A 16,146-nucleotide genomic window follows, 5' to 3' on the forward strand; every position below is an offset into this window, starting at 1 on the left:
ATGTACAAAACAAAATTTTATTGGATACGCAGTGACTCATCGGGGCCATTCCCCAGCATGCTGCTTCATCCCGTCTACTTCTTATAGCTCACCAAAGCCTCGTTGTAAATCATGGCCAGGGCCCCTAGGAAAGTGACGTACTCCTGGAAGTTGACTTCCTGGTCCTTGTTCCGGTCCAGGTCCTCCATGAGCCCAACAATTTCAGCATCCTTCAGTTTCTAGAGCCAGAGGAAAGCAGAGAAGCCATTCACAGCCCAGGGAGGGGACAGTCAAGGTTCCAGGTGCACTGGGGGTGGGGTTACACTGGTGCAAGGTTTAACATTTCCCAGAAGCCTCCTTTCCCAGCCCACAATTGCTGCTATGAGAGGAGAGATTTTGGTGGTTGGGTTTAGCGTGCTGGGGATAGGGTGGGAGAAGGGAGGGGGCTGGCAGCCTCTGCTATACAAGAAGTCTGCCTAGACGATCTGGTGGCTGTTCCCGCCTTCCATTCTATGACTATGTTAGTTTTGTCATGTCATTTTTTGTTGTGCAAAGTGCAAGAGACACACCCGAACAGCCCAGCACACACTGAGTGTCGCCAAGCAGGGAGCCTGAGAGCCCCCTGATCCTGGGGGCAGTTACATAAGGCTCCTAGGGGGCACTCTGCCAGCTGGGGATTGCTGGAGTGCAGTGGCACTCTGGCCAAACACCCCCTTCACCCTGCTTGTTCCCCGAGCGAGTGACACAGGAGCAGACTACACTAGATCTACCCCCACGCTCGGGGAATTCTTAGCTGAGGAGATTTGCCACCTTTGTAGCTGTCTGTGATGCACAGGGGGTGGAACAAGAGGCGGCTCTGGCCACAGGCTGCAATATTTCTGCATTCACAGAGAGCCGCAAAGACCTCCAGGAGGGGCTGTGGGCAAGGGCTCTGGAGTGGGACTTGGGGATGCAGGTTCTGGTCCCAGCTCTGACTTTCTGCAGCCTCTTGCCCTCCTACACTTGGTCTAGTTAGGTTGTGAGTGTTTCAGGGCAGGAGCTCTGTTTTTACAGCACCTAACACAACAGAGCCCCAACCCTGCCCGGGGCCTCTGTGCACTAACGTAATGCAAACAACCCTAACGTGCCTCCTTCACTCACAGCAGAGCCAGCAGCAACCAACAGGGAGCTGGCCTGGGTCACTATGTGCTTACAACGATAATAAGCACAGAGAATGGACTTTTCTGGGGGCTGATTTTCACCAAGTCCAACTTGCAAAGCCTCAAACACCTGTGACCCTGTCTCCAGCCACACTCACCGCCCCGAGGGTCAGCTCCTTCTGGATTAGCTCCTTCAGCTCCCTCTTGCTCAGTGTGTTCTTGTCTCCTTCCTTTCCCGAGTACTTGTGGAAAACAGCGACCAAGAGCCCGACGGCCTGGTCCAGAGGACATGCCATCTCTGCAGGGCTGGGTGGGTAGATCTGAGGGGAGAACACAGTTGGTGAGCAAGGCCAGGACACAGAACCACCAGAACTGGGGGGAGAGACAAGCTGGCAAGCCCAAGGAGCTGGGAAGTTTGGGGAACTCCCCTAACTCAGCCCCAGAGGGCTCTGCTCTGCGAGCCACGGCCTCCCATCCAGGGAGCGCTCCAGGCACCTGGGGCCTTTCACCTGGCCTCCCGCCCAGCACCTCTCAGGAGAGGCGCGTAAACGTGGCATTCCCAGAAAAACAAAGGAGAGGAGTTTCTCCTTGTCTCAGGGCCCAGGGAGGGAGCCGAGGACAGCGGGCCCGGGGAAAGGGACCCACAGAGTGAATGGCCAGATGGAGGGATTGGCTCAAATTTACATGGACCTTGGGCTTGGTCTGCTAGGCACTGGTCAGCGGACAGACTCCTGAGCACGTGGGCGTTGGGTGAGGCAGCTGCCCCCTCCCTGCTGCTGGGTGAGCCCCAGGGCTGAGCTCAGCCCAAAGCCCCATGGGGAAGGTCAGAGGAAGAGGAAAGGCCATAGGTGACCAGACCCCAGGGTGAGGGGCTCCGTGGCACGGCCAGAGACACCAAAGGAGGGCGACCAAGGGGCAGATTTGGTCTCAGGTCTGTGTCCTTCCTTCCGTACGGGCCAAACCTGCCCCACCCGTCTGTCCCCAGCTCCATCACTCGGGAGGGGTCTAAGCAGCAGGGGCGGAGGGGATTCAGACAGCCCGCCTCCTCCCCCACCCACCGGCCTCTTTCCATGCAAGGGGGGCCGGACCCCGCTTGTACAGCGAGTCTAGGTATAAAGCGGGGGGGTGTCCAGTGTTTCCTCCCCGCCCCCCCGTTTCCGCAAGGAGTCGCCAAGCCCTGCGCACTGGGCTCTGGCGCGAGTGACTTGGCCGCAGACTGAGTCACCCAGCCCCGCCCAGGCGGAGGTTTCCTCCCTGCACCGAGCCGGGCCGGGGGGGCGCAGAACCCGCGCAAGAGGCGCGCAGATCCCGGGCGCAGCCGCTTCTTTGCTTGCGAGGCGCTCGGCGCGGAGCCGAGCCGAGCCGAGCCGAGCCGAGCCCGGGCTGCCCGCAGCTGCGGAGCGTGTGAACGCGGATCGGGGAAGCCCCAGGCAAAGTGGGGGCTGCACAACCCGGGGGCCCCGGCTCAAGGGACCCGGGGCTCAGCTGCGTGGAGGGAGGGGCAGCCCCGGCCGGAGCCGAGCCGGGCCGGGAGGAGAGGAGAGGAACGAACCGGACTCACCCAAGACAAGGGAGCGGGCTGCGGATCCGAAGGAGGCGCGGGGCTGGGGTTAGGGAGCCGCCCGCGGGCTGCCGTTATATAGCGGCCCGGAGCCCAGCCCAGCAACCCTGCCCACGGCCCCGGAGAGAGGGATGGGTGTGGCTTGGGGAGGCCACGCCCCCAGCCCCGTAGCCCCGCCCACTCATGTGGGTGCCTCCAATAGTCCCTGTCCTGGGCCCGGGGCCCCCTCCCTGTTCCCAGCCTCATCCAGCTCCCCGCCCCCAGCTTAGCCCAGCTCTGCTGCAGCAGGCGGGTGCCGGGGTGGGGTGGGGAAAGCCAGGTGCGATCAGCAATGCCTGCAGGTTCCCCTGGGCCCAGAGCCAGGGGCACCAGCGAGCCAGGATAGCACCCGGGGGCTGCCCTCCGTGACCCACAGGACCCCCATGAAGAGTGGTGGGAATTCACACACACACACACACACACCCCTGACCCCAGAGCGCTGCCCATCCGGCCGCAGGACGGTCATCTCCCAGCCCAGCTCCCTCCTGGGACCCTGGAAACCAGCCAAGGCCCAGGGTGTGTTGTTATTACAGTTACAGGTGCCCATGGGGGCCGTGACTGAAGTCAGGGCCCCACCCACATCCTCACAGGGATCCACTGGGAGTCAGGCACCTAAATAACTCGAGGATCTGGGCCATTGCACCAGGGGCTGCAGAGACGCAGAGAGCCAGCCCCTGCCCCCGGAGAGATTGCAAGCTAGATGGCTAGATAGACGTGCGTGGGGAATGGTTGGACAGACAGGTGAAGAGAAAAGAGGTCTGTCTGGCACGAAAAACAACGAGGAGTCCAGTGGCACCTTAAAGACCAACGGATTTATTTGGGCATAAGCTTTCGTGGGTAAAAACCCACTTCAGCTGCAACCTGGCACGAGATATTCTAGCCTGGACAGATGGCACAGCAGGGTGGATGGAAGGACAGCTGGACAGCAGGAAACACATAACACTGGGAGAACTGTGGACAAAACGCTTTTTATTGAAAGCAGCCGGACAGTGTCCAGAGCCAGGGGCTCTGGGGCCCGGTCTCAGCCCCCACTGCCCTCCAGCTACTTGCTGTGTCCCCGGAAGATGTCGTTGTAGGCCATACACAAGGTGGACAGGAAAACCGAGTATTCCTTGAAGTCGATTTCCTGGTCGCTGTTCCGGTCTAGGCTTTTCATGAGCTGCTCAATGCCGCCCTCCTTCATCCTCTGCAGCAAAGGGCGAGAGAAACCAAACGGTCTAGATGAAACCTGCAGGGATCTGCACTGGCGCTAGGGGCTGGTTTTTCTTTCCCTTTATTGTAAGCTGGTTCGTTAATGATGCAGTGAACCCTGGAGCCTCGATCCTGGGCTGCTGCTAACCATGCCGCAGAACAGAGAGGAGACGTTACTGTTACTTTCCCTCCCAGTCGGGCAGCTGCTAGATGGGAACAAAGCTTCCTGGGGAAGAAAACAATCCCCAGGCCTGAAATGAGCACAGTAGGCAAAGATACCAGGCCAAATCCAGCCCCGGGGAAGGCATCCGGCCCCCAGGCACAGGGACAGGGGATCTGCGAATCAGACCCCGCGTGTCTGATTTCACAAGATCAAACTGACCACTTGGTTGGGCCAAAAACCTTGAGGGGAAACTTTGAAAAATGTTTGTATTTTCCCCCTAAATTTCCTGTGGATTTTTTTTTCATGTTTTGGATGGGGAAAAAACCCAAATTTTCAGTTCTGCAAAAATCTCAAATCTGATCTGTTTGAGGAGAAACCCAGGAGAGTTTGATCTGAACCAAAATGCTCATTTTGATCCCAAAAATTCCTCATTTTTCAGCCCCCCCAAAATGTTTCCGAAGCACTCACCTCCCCCAGGCCCAGCTCGTTCTTCACCAGCTCCTTCAGTTCCCCCTTGCTCAGGGTCATCTTGTCACCTTCCTTCCCTGAGTACTTGTGGAAGATGCAGACTAGGGTTGCCAAGGCCTTTTCCAGAGGTGTTTCCATGGCACACGTCCACACTCGTCTGAAAGAGAGAGCAGGGCCTGGCAAGGTCTCGCAGCGCCTGCCACGGGAAGAACTGTGCAGACAAGCCCCGTGAGCAAGGAGCAGACAGGCTGTGGTGGGGCAGAGGGGGAATGAAGAGACGGGCCCTGCAGCATTAATACTTAGCTTTCCACACAGCACTTTCCAGTTTCAAAGTGCCCTCCAGCCAATCGCTTCGTTCTTCTGGGTAGGACCCACCAAACTCAGGGCCCCTGGGTCCAAAAAACCCATGTCACAGGTGGGAGCCAGAGGCCCAGTCAGTGGTTTGCCCCGGGTCACATGCCGCAGAGCCAGGAATCAAACCCTTCTTCCATGTCCCAGCCCGGCGCCCTGACCACGAGCCAACCCTTCCTCCGATGCTCTTGGGCTGAGGGTGAATGCAGAGCCCAGAGCAGTACCAATGCTTCTCCAGCGATTTGCATGTTTCAAGTGCTCTGTGGCTAACCCGCGCCTGTTATGATGGGAGATGAGATGATTATTGCTAACAGACCAGGCTTTGGGTCTCCCTGGAGAATTGTCACCCACACCCCAAAGTCCCAGATGCTGGCTCAGGAATGTCACCCCACATACCCCCAACCAGCCAGATGTGTACACCTGGACCTGTGCATCCAGCCCCTGGAAGGGAGGGTCCCTTAGAGAGCACCTGGGGGAACGGATCAGCATTCATGTCGCACTCCCTGTCAGTACCCAGCCCAAGCCGGGGACGCTAATGAATTCCAGTCACAAGCCACCTGCAGCATGTTGCACATATGCTAAGAAGAAGCAGTAAAATGCCACATTGTCCTAATCGAGAGACCAGCTGCAGGGAGGGAGGGGGACCAACATCTTTTCTTGGACCAACATCTGTTGGTGAGAGAGACAAGAAGTTGGTCCGGTAAAAGCTGAGACCTCACTAATACCCTGGGACGGACGTGGCTCCACCACCACGGTGTACGCGCCTGTCATCAGACCTCCTCCTTTCTGCCCAGTGCTTGCACCATCTGCCTGGCTGTGCACGGTACCTGGGTAGAGCGTGTGAGCTGCAAGCAGGCTCCAGAAGGAGCTCTGATTCATGGCACAGGGAGCCAGGGTGAAATGGAGCTTGAGTGGCCAACCACATGCTGCATTAGAGGAAGCGGCTGCAAGGTGGTTAAGCCGGTTGCATCCAGTCCCTTCTGGGGCTGCCGGCTGCCTGTGCTGCCATAGACAGAGCCCAGACCTGCAATAGCAGTTAGCCACAGGGAGTGTGCAGCCAGGCATCTTGGGGCTAAGGCCCTGCCCGGAGATGCAGAGCTGTTCTGTTGACTCACCCGAGCAACCAGAGCAGGCGGGTCTTACTGACTGGGAATTTCAAATGCATTTAAGGGAATTCAGCATCAAATTTTGTTGTTTTCCAATCAAATCTGGGTTCCTAACTCTCTTGGTCCCCGCCCCCTTCCAATGAAAATCCCACCAACTCAGATGCTGCAAATCTCTCCAGGACAGAAGGAACCAAGGGCAGCAGCAAAGATCCTGCAGGGGGAAGCAGCCAAGCTCAGGATGAGTTAACAAGGCAGGAATCTCCAAGAAGTGGGGTGACTCTGGAGCATATCCAGTGCCTGGGGGAGGGGAATGCCACCGTGTCCCCAGCCTTCAGGGCCAACCCGGCCTCTGGAAAATGAGCCACAGAGCATCCAGGCAAACAGAAAAACTGCTGCTATAGCAGGCCAGGAATTCCTCCTGGGAATCTCAACATTCCCACAACGAGTTTAAAAAATCCCGGTGGCTCTTGGAAAAGTAGCTTCCTTTAGAGCGGTTGGGAGGGAGAGAGTCCAAAAGGGCCACTGGAACCAGGGTCCCAGGAATGGAGCCAGCAGGGCACCGCTGGATGAGGCCAGTGCTGTTACTGAGTGTGCAAAGGAGGGAGACAAGCCACCTTCCCTGGGACCCCCAGATGTTAGCGACGTAACCAGCGCAGCACCGACGTTATCTCCTAACTCAGGAGCCGGAGCTGTGCCTGCACCAGCCAGAAAGCAGGTAAGCTCAGGCGATGTCTAAGCAGCCAGCCATGGGAGAACTGTGCCAACGCCCAGAAGCATCTCAGAGCCAGCATCCCCTGGAGCTCAGCCCGCGCATCCTGGAGAAAAACTGCCACAGCTGGAGGGAGGCAGCCTCCTGGCACTGTGACTAACGGGTGGGGTGCACATCTGGAGAGAGGTCTGCACAGCTGTGGCAGGGATCCCTCAGCACTGGGCCTGCAAGGGAGGGGTGTGCACATCTGGAAAGCGGCATGCACCTCTGGTGAGAGGGCCTTCTAACGCTGTGTGCCAGGGAGGGGCGTGCGCAGCTGCAGAGAGGATCTGCTATGCCTGGGCATGCTGCCAAAGGCGCGGCACATCTGGCAAGGGGAGGGAGAGAGAACCCACCAAGGCGACACTCTGGAGAGTCTGGTTTTTAAAGGCCACAACAGCCAATGTTATAAAACAAAACCAACTTACCAAGCTGAGAGCAAAGGGAAAAGCAGAGAGCCCTGAGCAGGGCAGGCAGCTCCCTTTTATACGCTCTGAGCTCCCAGAGGGAGCCCTGGGTTCTCGCACGCAAGAGGACCAATGGAAGCAGTCCTTGTTGCCAGGATCCCAGTTGCCTACTGCCTCCCTGCCCGCTGCTCTCCAGGTGTCGCTTGGACTCAGATCTGAATTCTCCTGCACCTGCTCTTGGGATGGCCCAGGCAGGCGGGTCAGATGGGCAGACCCCACACTCGCTGTCCAGGAGAGCCTCTGACTTGTCCCGTTCTCAGTTACACCGGTGTCAATCCAGAGTGGCTCCACTCAAGCCAGAGGAGTGACTCCAGATTCGCTTAGCAGAAGCCGGCCCCTGGCGTGCAGTGACTCGGGCGACGCCTCTCGCTGACAGCGCTTGGGGGGACGATCCCACCCAGACCCAAGCGTGGAGCAGCCCATTTATATGGGCACAGGCTGGGCCTAGGGCTAAAGGAAACAACCAGGGCAGTATTGCCCACTTCCTCGGCAGCAGCTGCTGCCTGGCACCTGCGCCTGTGGCGACAGGGGATTTCCTGGTGAGCAGGATGCATAGGCAGGCAGGGGACCTGTTGCTTAGCAGCCGCAGGCTGGGAGCAAGTTTGGGACGAGCTCCAGCGATGAAGGTCGCTGGCCGATGCAAAGGGCTGTGGCAAGAAGGGAAGAGCAGAGAGCGAATTGGAGGGTCAGGGGAGGAAAAAAGGGGGGCAATAGCAGATTGGGGGGGCAGGTGCTCAGTGCAGAGTCAAGCTCGGAGAATTTGTGGCCGTCCGATCTCTGGGGAGGAGCAAGACGTGTTGCAGGGGGAAGACCGACTAAAGGGGGGCTTCTGGGGGGGAGGCCGTTCCGTCACTCACAGTTCCCGTGGCCTCTCTCTGCTCCCGCCACACTCAGGCTCAGCTGCAGAGTCAGCCCGGGTGATCAGCACCTGGGGGTGAGATGCCTCGGTGCCAGCCCTGCCCCAGCGGCCGTGTCCTCGCTGGGGCTGCGCTCTCCTGCATGTGCCGCCAGCCCAGCCGGGACCTCGGGGGCCATATCCTGTGCTAAGCGGAGACGCTCTGATCCTTTCCCAGGGGATTGTGGGAGAAGTTGTCTATCCTCCTGGGCACAGGACAGGGGGACTCGTGGGAAGGCATTGCAGGACTATCAGCAGGCCAGTGGCTTAGCCTACAGTTGCCACCCCGAGTGGAAGGAGAGCCTGGGCTTGGACCCCGCTAGCCAGCTAGGCCGAATTGCAAGCACCACGGAAGTGAGTGGACAGGGTGAGAGCTTGGGGTAACTCTGCCATGAAGACAGACCCTCGGGGCCAGGTTTATTGCTGTCCTGCAGCTGCCATTGTTTGCAGCAGTGGGCACGAGACTGCCAAGTCGGCACGGTGCCTTGCACACCCACTTGTGAGCACTGGTGCAAATGACAGCTGGAGTCATCAATGGTGAGTCCGCCCCGGGTGTGTAATTGGGAGGCGTGGGGGCTCTCAGCCTGTCCTGACTGTGACAGGACTCAAAGAGGTGTCATGTGATCTGGGAGGTGGGCGGATGGCTCTGGATAGAATAATCAAGCCTTTGTGCTTGGCGTGCTTTGCAAATGCACAGTAATCACGAGGGGCATCTGTCCCTGCTGCCTGGCTCAGGCAGGACACTTCCGTGCCGCATTGCCAGCTCCTGCAACCTGATCAGGAGTCTTGTGATTTGGGGCAGGGTTTCTTAAAGATACGAGCTGCTGGAATCATGTGATCACCTGTGAATCCCAGCTTCCACCTACAACACAAGCAGGTGTCTAGCCCGTCTGGCTGCAGAGACCAGCTGGAAGGGTGGCTGCTAGTGTCTCTGAGACCAGAAGACAAATAAAGATTCCTGTGTTTATTATTTGTAAAAAGAAATCTCCTGACTTTTCACGCTCCGGCTTGGCCATGCTGCAGGCACTCCTCCCTCCCCCCAGAACCCTGGATGAGGCAGGTCGGCCCGTCCCATCAGGCTGGGTGTCCCGACTCCTGGAGCAGCAGACTCCGAAAAGGAGGGGCCTGCAGGAGTAACATGGGAGCTGATGAGGATTCCGTCCCAAGGGAGCCCGGGACAAGACGGCCTGTGCCAGGAGGGGCTGATGTTTTAGCCTCGGGCGCCTCCGTCCCGCTGGATCCAGGAAGAGCCACGATCCTGGGACATGGGCCTGGGATCTTAACTGGCTTCAGCTGACAAACATCGATCTCCACTTCCTACCCGCCCCTCTCTCCCCAGTGCACCCTGGGGTGCTGCTCCAGCCTTTGAAGCCGATATGGCTTGGGGTGCTCCGAGAACAGCTGGCCTCACATCACACAAGAGCCAGCCCTGGGGAATGCCCCATGCTCAGCACTATTGCAACCCACTGAAAATGCAGCAAATTCTGTTTTATCCCAGCTGAGCCCACCCCAGTTCAGCCCATCCGTGCCCGTTCGCTGTTCTCTCTGTGCGGCCAAACTCTGAGGTCCTTACTCAGGCGGCGCTCCCATCAGCCCCAGGGGCAGCTCTGCCTGGCTCCCCACCAGCCACTGGGGTTGTCTGCACCTTCTTGGGGCTTCAGGGCCTGGGCTGCCACTGCTTATTCCATATGCTGTAAAGTCACTGAGGGCCTGATCTAGGGGGAGAGGCCCATGGGTAGCAGTGAGCTTCGGCTCACACCCCGAGTTTAACGCCCCCACACACCAAATATTCCTGAAAAATGAGGGTCTGCATTTATAATGGGTCACCCAGAGGGTTTTAACCCCAGACCTTTAGCAGAGACCCCTACCACACGAGCTAAAGGAGTAATTCTCTTAGCTGGTAGAAGTAGTAGGTTCTTATCCTCTATGTGCCCCAGGCTCTAGGACCATTAGCTCTTTCTGCTGTTAGCTCAGCAGACAAAGCAACAGAGAGGAAAGGAAATATATGGGGTTCTGCAGGATTCATGTTTTGTCACTGTTATACATCAGACCAGACCAGACTCAGAGGGCCAGGATCAGCCACGGTTCTATTTTTATTCATGCCTGTGACCCTGGACAATAAAGAATCTGCCCATCAGCATGGTATCTGGGCACCAAGAAAAAACATCTGTTTGCAAAATACACCAGGGACCTTCTTTAAAGCAACCTTTATTGAAAGAACACCAGCCTTCTAATGCAGGGGCTGTGGGAGGGGACAGGCGCTATCAGCAGGGAACGGCAGGGAGACAACCCAGATATTGCCCCCGGAGCTGAGTTTCTGGCTGTCTGTTCCCTACTGCCATCCAGGGCCTGGCTTCACACCTTCCGTGGCATCTTGTCAGGGCAGTCCTGGAAGTCCTCATTGCACATCATGGCGACACAGGCCAAGAAGGTCGCGTACTCCTGGAAATCCACTTCCTTGTCCCGGTTGCTGTCCAGGTTGGTCATGAGCCTTTGGAAGCTGGCTTCATCCGTTTGTTTCTGCCAAGGGGAGAGGAAGATAAAAAGGGAGCTTTGCATTAAAGAGCTTGGTTCCTGAGCTGGTATCCAGGTGGACAACTCCTCTGACCTAACACAACAGCCTCCTCCTCTGCAGCTCCCACGGCCTGGAGCAGCCTCCCGCCATCTCTTGGCATCAGCAGCTTCTCGTTGTGCAGTGCACACTGAGCAGCTTGGGACGCAGAGGATCCCACATGCAGCCAAAACTGGGAAGGGTATTGAAAGAGGCAGAACATAAATACCCAAGTTAATCTCTATGGCCCAGCCAGCTAACCCCCCGGCCCTTGGGGCAGGTGCCAGGGAACCTTTAATACCAACCCCGTCTGTGTGGGAAGGACCCTGCCACACCCCAGTAACAATCCCCAGCTCTCTGAGTGCTGTGCCAGGGAGGTCAGTATCTTTAGCCCCATTCTACAGACAGGGAAACTGAGGCAAAGACAGGTGAAATGACGCCTCCCCAGTCTCCAACAGGTTTTGAACCCAGGTCTCCTGAGTCTCACTCCAGTGCTCCGTCCACTAGGCTGCACTGTCGTCAGTGCCTCCCACAAGGAGCCACCCACATGGGCCCAATGGCAGGATCAGGGCCTCCGTTTTCCCAGGGTATCTGAGAGATATGGGAGCACACACCCTGGGCCACAGCAGTGGGCCAGGACTGGCAGAGAACATAGCACCGACTGACTTCCCCCGTCTATCTGCTGCGTCCCGTGAACATCGCTAGCCAGCTCTTCGCCTGGCTGGAGCTTGTGACGTGTCAGGAGCCTGGCCCAGGCTGGTCCCATCCCACCACAGGTTAACACGCCCGACCGGATTCCCAGGTCGCTGCTCAGCCCAACGGGGATGGTCCCAGACTCCCAGCCGAGCCTCCCTTGCCCTTACGCTGATGTAGCTGGGCAGCTCCTTCGTGACCAGCTCCTTGAGCTCAGCTTTGTTGAGCTTGAACTTATCGCCTTCCTTCCCAGAGTACTTGTGGAACGTGGAGACCATCGTGTCCAGAGCCCGCTCCAGGGGCCGGGCCATCATGCACCGCTAGCAATTCTGACAGGTAGACAAGGGATGCTGGTTAGAGGTGGGGTCCACCCCACCGGGGAGCACAAACCAGCCTGGCCAGGGCACAGAAGTTAAATTGTAGGACAGAATGAGTGAGCTTAGCACGGCCTGCGTGGGTTTACTTGTGCATTGCCAGCGAGGAAAGAGACACTAAGCCAGACAATGGGGCGAGGCACTTCTGTTTTCATAACTGGGAGCCTCCTGGAGCCGGTGGTAACGGGATGCAGACAGACAAGGTAGCTAGACACAGGGATCTGTGACCCCGTCGCACAGCTACGGTCTTGTCTTTCCACTGATTTGGGCACCATGTAGGACTACAGCCTGGCCGGGAGGTGTTTATGGCCAATCAGGCCTTCAGAAGCCACATATTAATGATAACCCTCTTCCTGCATTATGCCTCACAGACAAGCACCTGTCAGGAATGGTCCAGATAATACTTAGTCCTGCCATGAGTGCAGGGGATGGGACTAGACGACCTCTCGAGGTCCTTCCAGTCCTACGATCACTTAAACATCACCAGCCCATGCGGTGACCTGAGCGCTCAGCCCACAAAGGTGCTGAAAGTGGCTAATTATACGTCCATGCGGGTGGCATCTGCCTCCATCAGCAGCCCAGTGCAATGTCCCACCGGTCCCAGCAGAGAGGGAGTCACGCCCTCCTTCGGCTAGAACTAACTCAGGAGCGGGTCAGCCACTTGGAGGGGCAGCTCCTGATCTCCGTCGCACTGGGCTCAGTCCAAGGTGACTCCACCGACTGTCCCAGGGTCTGCCCCAGAGCAGGCTCCATCCTGCATCAGGCCCTACCAGCCCAGTGACATGCCCCCCGGGCAGGGCACACTGATGTGTCACTCCTTCCTGCCTTCCGATGCCTCCCGCCTCCACGGGCAGGGCGTTGGCTTCTGGCACTGATGCCGAATACCAGCCCCGAGGCTAGGAGGGGAAAAACTTGGGGACAGAGGGGTGGCAGCAGGGGATGGAGGAGAAAAGCCCCACTGGGAAGCAGGGACTGTCCAGCCACACCATGTGCCTTGGCTGAGTCCTGCTGCAAGAGCTGATTCCTGGCTCCTGCCTGGAGTGACAGGGACAGTTACTGGCCCTTGCTGGAGCCCGCGGAGCACTGTCTGGAGAGGCTCGGCTGCCCCACATCTGCAGCAGAAGAGCAGCGCAAGCAGCCAGCTGCAAAACGCAGCCTCTGAAATAAAGTCCGACTGCTCGGGAGCTGCAGAGTTAGTGACTGGCTTTCCCTGCTGACTCACAGAAACCGTTGGCTCTGCTGCCCTCAAAGCCAGACCCCCGCCGATTGCCCAGGGGAGCCCCCACACATGGTGCCTCAAGGCAGACCCGAAATTCAAACTGCTGGCAGAAAACCAACTTACCCAGGCAGCAAACAGGAAGAAGAGCAAGGGAAGGCCAGGCCGGAGTGAGTCTGAGTGACAGGGCTCAGTATTTATAGCCCTAGCGAGAGCTTCAAGGGACACCCACTTGGGGGGGTTCGAATTAAAAAGAGGCCAATGAAAGTGCGAGTCTCTTTGCAGACGGCTGGCAGGAGAACATGGGTACCCCTGGACCATCACCCACCCATCCCCGCCCTTTGATGATGCTTTCCAGCTGTTTGGCAAGGAGGGACTTTCATCCTGGGCTAGGAGAGAGGAAGGCTGCGGGGGTAGGGGAAGCCATCAGCCACACAGCCATGAAATCCTGATTCCTGGGCTTAGCTAGACCAGGGAGCGGCAGGAGGGGGAAGGAAAATCAGCAGGGCTGGACAAAGGGTGCATGGGGGAATTAAGGAAAATAACATCTTCAAATCCCTTCCCAGTACACTCCGGCTCTGTGTGGTGACGGAGAGGTCAGACCTGCGTCACTTTGCAGCTTCAAGTGAAATGTACCTGCCACCTCGCTGCCTAAGCATTTATATAGGCCTCCCTCACCCTAGGGTCAGCATGCCCGGTGCGCCAGGTCTGTCTTCTCGTCCCACTCGTCCCCAGCTAGGAGCCATTTTCCACACTGCCTGCGCTCACATGTTCATTCGGGGGGACCTGACCAACCACGCACTGAGCAGTCACCGCACCCAGGATAGCACCAAATCTTTATTAATATTTCAAACCAGCCAGTCTGACAGGACAAGCGAAGAAAACCCACCATCAGGAAAGAAAACCCAGAGATGTCTCACCCTGCTGCAAGGGAAGGAATTGGTCCTGACTAAGCAGTTAGCCCTGGACACGTTCCATGCTTATGGCAAACAATTCTGAATAGGGCAAATATGGCAAAAATACCTCCAGGATTGGAAACATTGGTGCATCTCCAGAGCCCAGCTCATGATATTATTTAACTAAAATGAGATGCGAATTATTCATATTTCATAACTGCAAGGACTGTGTGGTGGAATTCAGGGCTGCGTAACTTAATCCTGCTTGACAATTTCTTGGGTTGGAGTGCTGCTGCCCTCTGCTGGATGCAATCAGCTCAGTTCAACCATGTGTCATAAACCCTGTACTGCAGCATTGCTCCACATTTTCAGGCTGGCAATCTCTCATTCAGTCACAAATGTATATGACACCCCCCTCCCCAACACACTAACTATGAAAGCAAGAGTTCAATGATGTGTCAGTGAAGCCAATATAACTGATCTCTGTGGCTGTGGCTGGACCAGGGCAAGCTGGGAGTAGGGAAAGGAGATTTGCTTTGCTGTAGCCTAATACATTTTTCAATGCCTCACGAACCCCCGGTTGCCTTTCATGACCCTCCTCTCCAGGACTGACAAACAATGCTCTGCTGCTGCTCGTTTCTCCTTTAGCTCAAGGGACTGGCTCTGTGTATTTGGGGCAGGTAGACGTGAGTTCAATCCTTGACACACCATGACCTTTCCCAGTGTGAGGTTCCCAGGTTGTTGCCAGACCTATAATTTTGCTCTCCTACTTTGTATTCATGCCCTGCACAAAACCAGCTGCCGGTGCCCCAGCAGGGGTGGGTTTATTGTTCACGTGGCAGAACCACAGGGGAGTCCAAGAAAAACTCGTGGCATAAGGTGCACGCCACTGCCACGAAGCGAATGTACTCCTGGAAGTCAACTTCCCTGTCTCTGTTAGCATCCAGGATGCTCAGCAGTTCCTCAAAGGCACCTTCCTTCACTTGTACCTAGGGGCAAGAGTGAAGATGAGTAACGGGGCAAGTGAAACCCCCTCAGGAGTCTTTCAAACTCAGTGACGGCCAGATGGGACAGACGGCCTAATAGTTAGAACAGTAGGCTAGGGTTCAGGAGACCCACCTTCAAGTCCTGTCTTTGCCACCAATTCTGTGAGGGACCTTGGGTAAACCACTCTGAGCTTTACTCCCCAGGGGTAATAAAGGACCAATAATTAGTCTGTTTAGGTTGCAAGCTCTTTGGGACAGGAACTGCCTCTCCCGATGCATTTGTAAAGCACTGGTTCACTGGGCCTGGATCACACGCGGGGCCGTTCGGTGCTACCGGAACCTACATAATAATGAACGTAGGAAGAAATGTCCGTCCTGAGCGCGTTGTGGAAATTCGACACCTTTCCCTGCTCACTGTCACAGGCAGTTACCATTCCTCTGCCCTGTGATGAAATGCTGGTCCCCCACCACCACCCCAGTTTTCACAGGCCCAGCCAGATTCAGAAGGGGCTGATCTCATCCTGCAAACTTGACTCATAAGACACTGAAATTGGACCAAACTATCCTCAGTGCTGGTGTAACCCCGGGTGATAGCCCAGCACTGGCGCATGGTCGCTGGGCAGCATTTGTACAGCAACGCACAGGGTCTGCTTCCAGTCCAAGCCAGAACCAGGGGAGCAGGTGTAAATCGTCATGTCCCAGTCCAGAGGCTGGTCCCCATGGAGGATAACAGCCTACTATTGTCAACTGCTACCAGGGTCACTCTTCTCGCTGAAGTGGCAGAGGGTCCAGGCTTTGGGTTGGAAACCCGGGGCTCAGGAGGAGCTGGTGGGGATTCGTACATGTGACAAGGAAAGAAACGTTGAAAACAAATGAAAAAAAGTCAAGAAGCAGCTTGGATTAGTGGATAGGGAACTAGGCTCTTTCCCGGCTCTGGCACTGACTTGCTGGGTGACCTTGGTCACCTCACTTCCCCTCTCTATGCCTGTTTCCCCTCCCACCCTGGGTCTATCAGACTGTGAGCTCCAGGACTGTCTCTCCTGCTGGGTCTGTGCAACTAAGGCCTCTAGGTGCTGGGAATTATTGTCATTCATGGTTTGTAACTGGTTCAGGGTGGAGACTGCTCTCGTCTCATCCCAACGGCTCCGTTCCAGCTTCCTCCACGAGCTTACTCACATCTCCCAGGCTGGGCAGCTCCTTCTCCAGCAGCTCCTTCAGCTCCCCTCTGCTGAGCGTGAATCTGTCGCCTTCCTGTTTGGAATAGCGCTGGAAAGTGCAAACCAGCACAGCCAGCGCCTGCTGCAGGGTCTGCGGAACTGCCAT

General features: G+C 56.9%; 4 protein-coding genes across 4 annotated transcripts; all 4 read right to left on the reverse strand.

Annotated features, from left to right (window-relative positions):
- On the reverse strand, positions 1-2,797 carry S100A6 (S100 calcium binding protein A6). Its single transcript, XM_050931051.1, has 3 exons — positions 2,680-2,797; positions 1,277-1,438; positions 1-218 (listed from the first exon to the last, which is right to left on the reverse strand). Exons 2-3 carry the CDS (start codon positions 1,412-1,414, stop codon positions 75-77), a joined length of 282 nt encoding a protein of 93 aa, XP_050787008.1. The 5' UTR covers positions 1,415-1,438; positions 2,680-2,797; the 3' UTR covers positions 1-74.
- Positions 2,798-3,563: 766 nt separating this feature from the next.
- Positions 3,564-4,843, reverse strand: LOC127038440 (protein S100-A5-like). The gene is made up of 2 exons (XM_050931052.1): positions 4,541-4,843; positions 3,564-3,904 (listed from the first exon to the last, which is right to left on the reverse strand). Exons 1-2 carry the CDS (start codon positions 4,676-4,678, stop codon positions 3,761-3,763), a joined length of 282 nt encoding a protein of 93 aa, XP_050787009.1. The 5' UTR covers positions 4,679-4,843; the 3' UTR covers positions 3,564-3,760.
- Positions 4,844-10,178: 5,335 nt separating this feature from the next.
- LOC127038435 (protein S100-A4-like) lies at positions 10,179-13,147 on the reverse strand. The gene is made up of 3 exons (XM_050931044.1): positions 13,068-13,147; positions 11,522-11,680; positions 10,179-10,627 (listed from the first exon to the last, which is right to left on the reverse strand). The coding sequence occupies exons 2-3, from the start codon at positions 11,663-11,665 to the stop codon at positions 10,463-10,465; spliced, it is 309 nt and encodes a 102-aa protein (XP_050787001.1). The 5' UTR covers positions 11,666-11,680; positions 13,068-13,147; the 3' UTR covers positions 10,179-10,462.
- A 1,400-nt stretch (positions 13,148-14,547) lies between these two features.
- Positions 14,548-16,146, reverse strand: LOC127038434 (protein S100-A2-like). Its single transcript, XM_050931043.1, has 2 exons — positions 16,000-16,146; positions 14,548-14,826 (listed from the first exon to the last, which is right to left on the reverse strand). Exons 1-2 carry the CDS (start codon positions 16,144-16,146, stop codon positions 14,662-14,664), a joined length of 312 nt encoding a protein of 103 aa, XP_050787000.1. The 3' UTR covers positions 14,548-14,661.

This window comes from Gopherus flavomarginatus, chromosome 20 (assembly GCF_025201925.1).
Source record: "Gopherus flavomarginatus isolate rGopFla2 chromosome 20, rGopFla2.mat.asm, whole genome shotgun sequence".
Taxonomy (NCBI): domain Eukaryota; kingdom Metazoa; phylum Chordata; order Testudines; family Testudinidae; genus Gopherus; species Gopherus flavomarginatus.

Bases quoted from the DNA above. Each gene is read 5' to 3' on its own strand.
- LOC127038440 (XM_050931052.1), bottom strand. From the start codon at position 4,678: ATGGAAACACCTCTGGAAAAGGCCTTGGCAACCCTAGTCTGCATCTTC. The intron at 3,905-4,540 runs GTGAGTGCTTCG...CCTTTGCTGCAG, and splicing joins ACGAGCTGGGCCTGGGGGAG to AGGATGAAGGAGGGCGGCAT.
- LOC127038435 (XM_050931044.1), bottom strand. From the start codon at position 11,665: ATGATGGCCCGGCCCCTGGAGCGGGCTCTGGACACGATGGTCTCCACG. The intron at 10,628-11,521 runs GTAAGGGCAAGG...TCCCCTTGGCAG, and splicing joins AGCTGCCCAGCTACATCAGC to AAACAAACGGATGAAGCCAG.
- LOC127038434 (XM_050931043.1), bottom strand. From the start codon at position 16,146: ATGGCAGTTCCGCAGACCCTGCAGCAGGCGCTGGCTGTGCTGGTTTGC. The intron at 14,827-15,999 runs GTGAGTAAGCTC...TCTTGCCCCTAG, and splicing joins AGCTGCCCAGCCTGGGAGAT to GTACAAGTGAAGGAAGGTGC.
- S100A6 (XM_050931051.1), bottom strand. From the start codon at position 1,414: ATGGCATGTCCTCTGGACCAGGCCGTCGGGCTCTTGGTCGCTGTTTTC. The intron at 219-1,276 runs GTGAGTGTGGCT...CTCTGGCTCTAG, and splicing joins AGGAGCTGACCCTCGGGGCG to AAACTGAAGGATGCTGAAAT.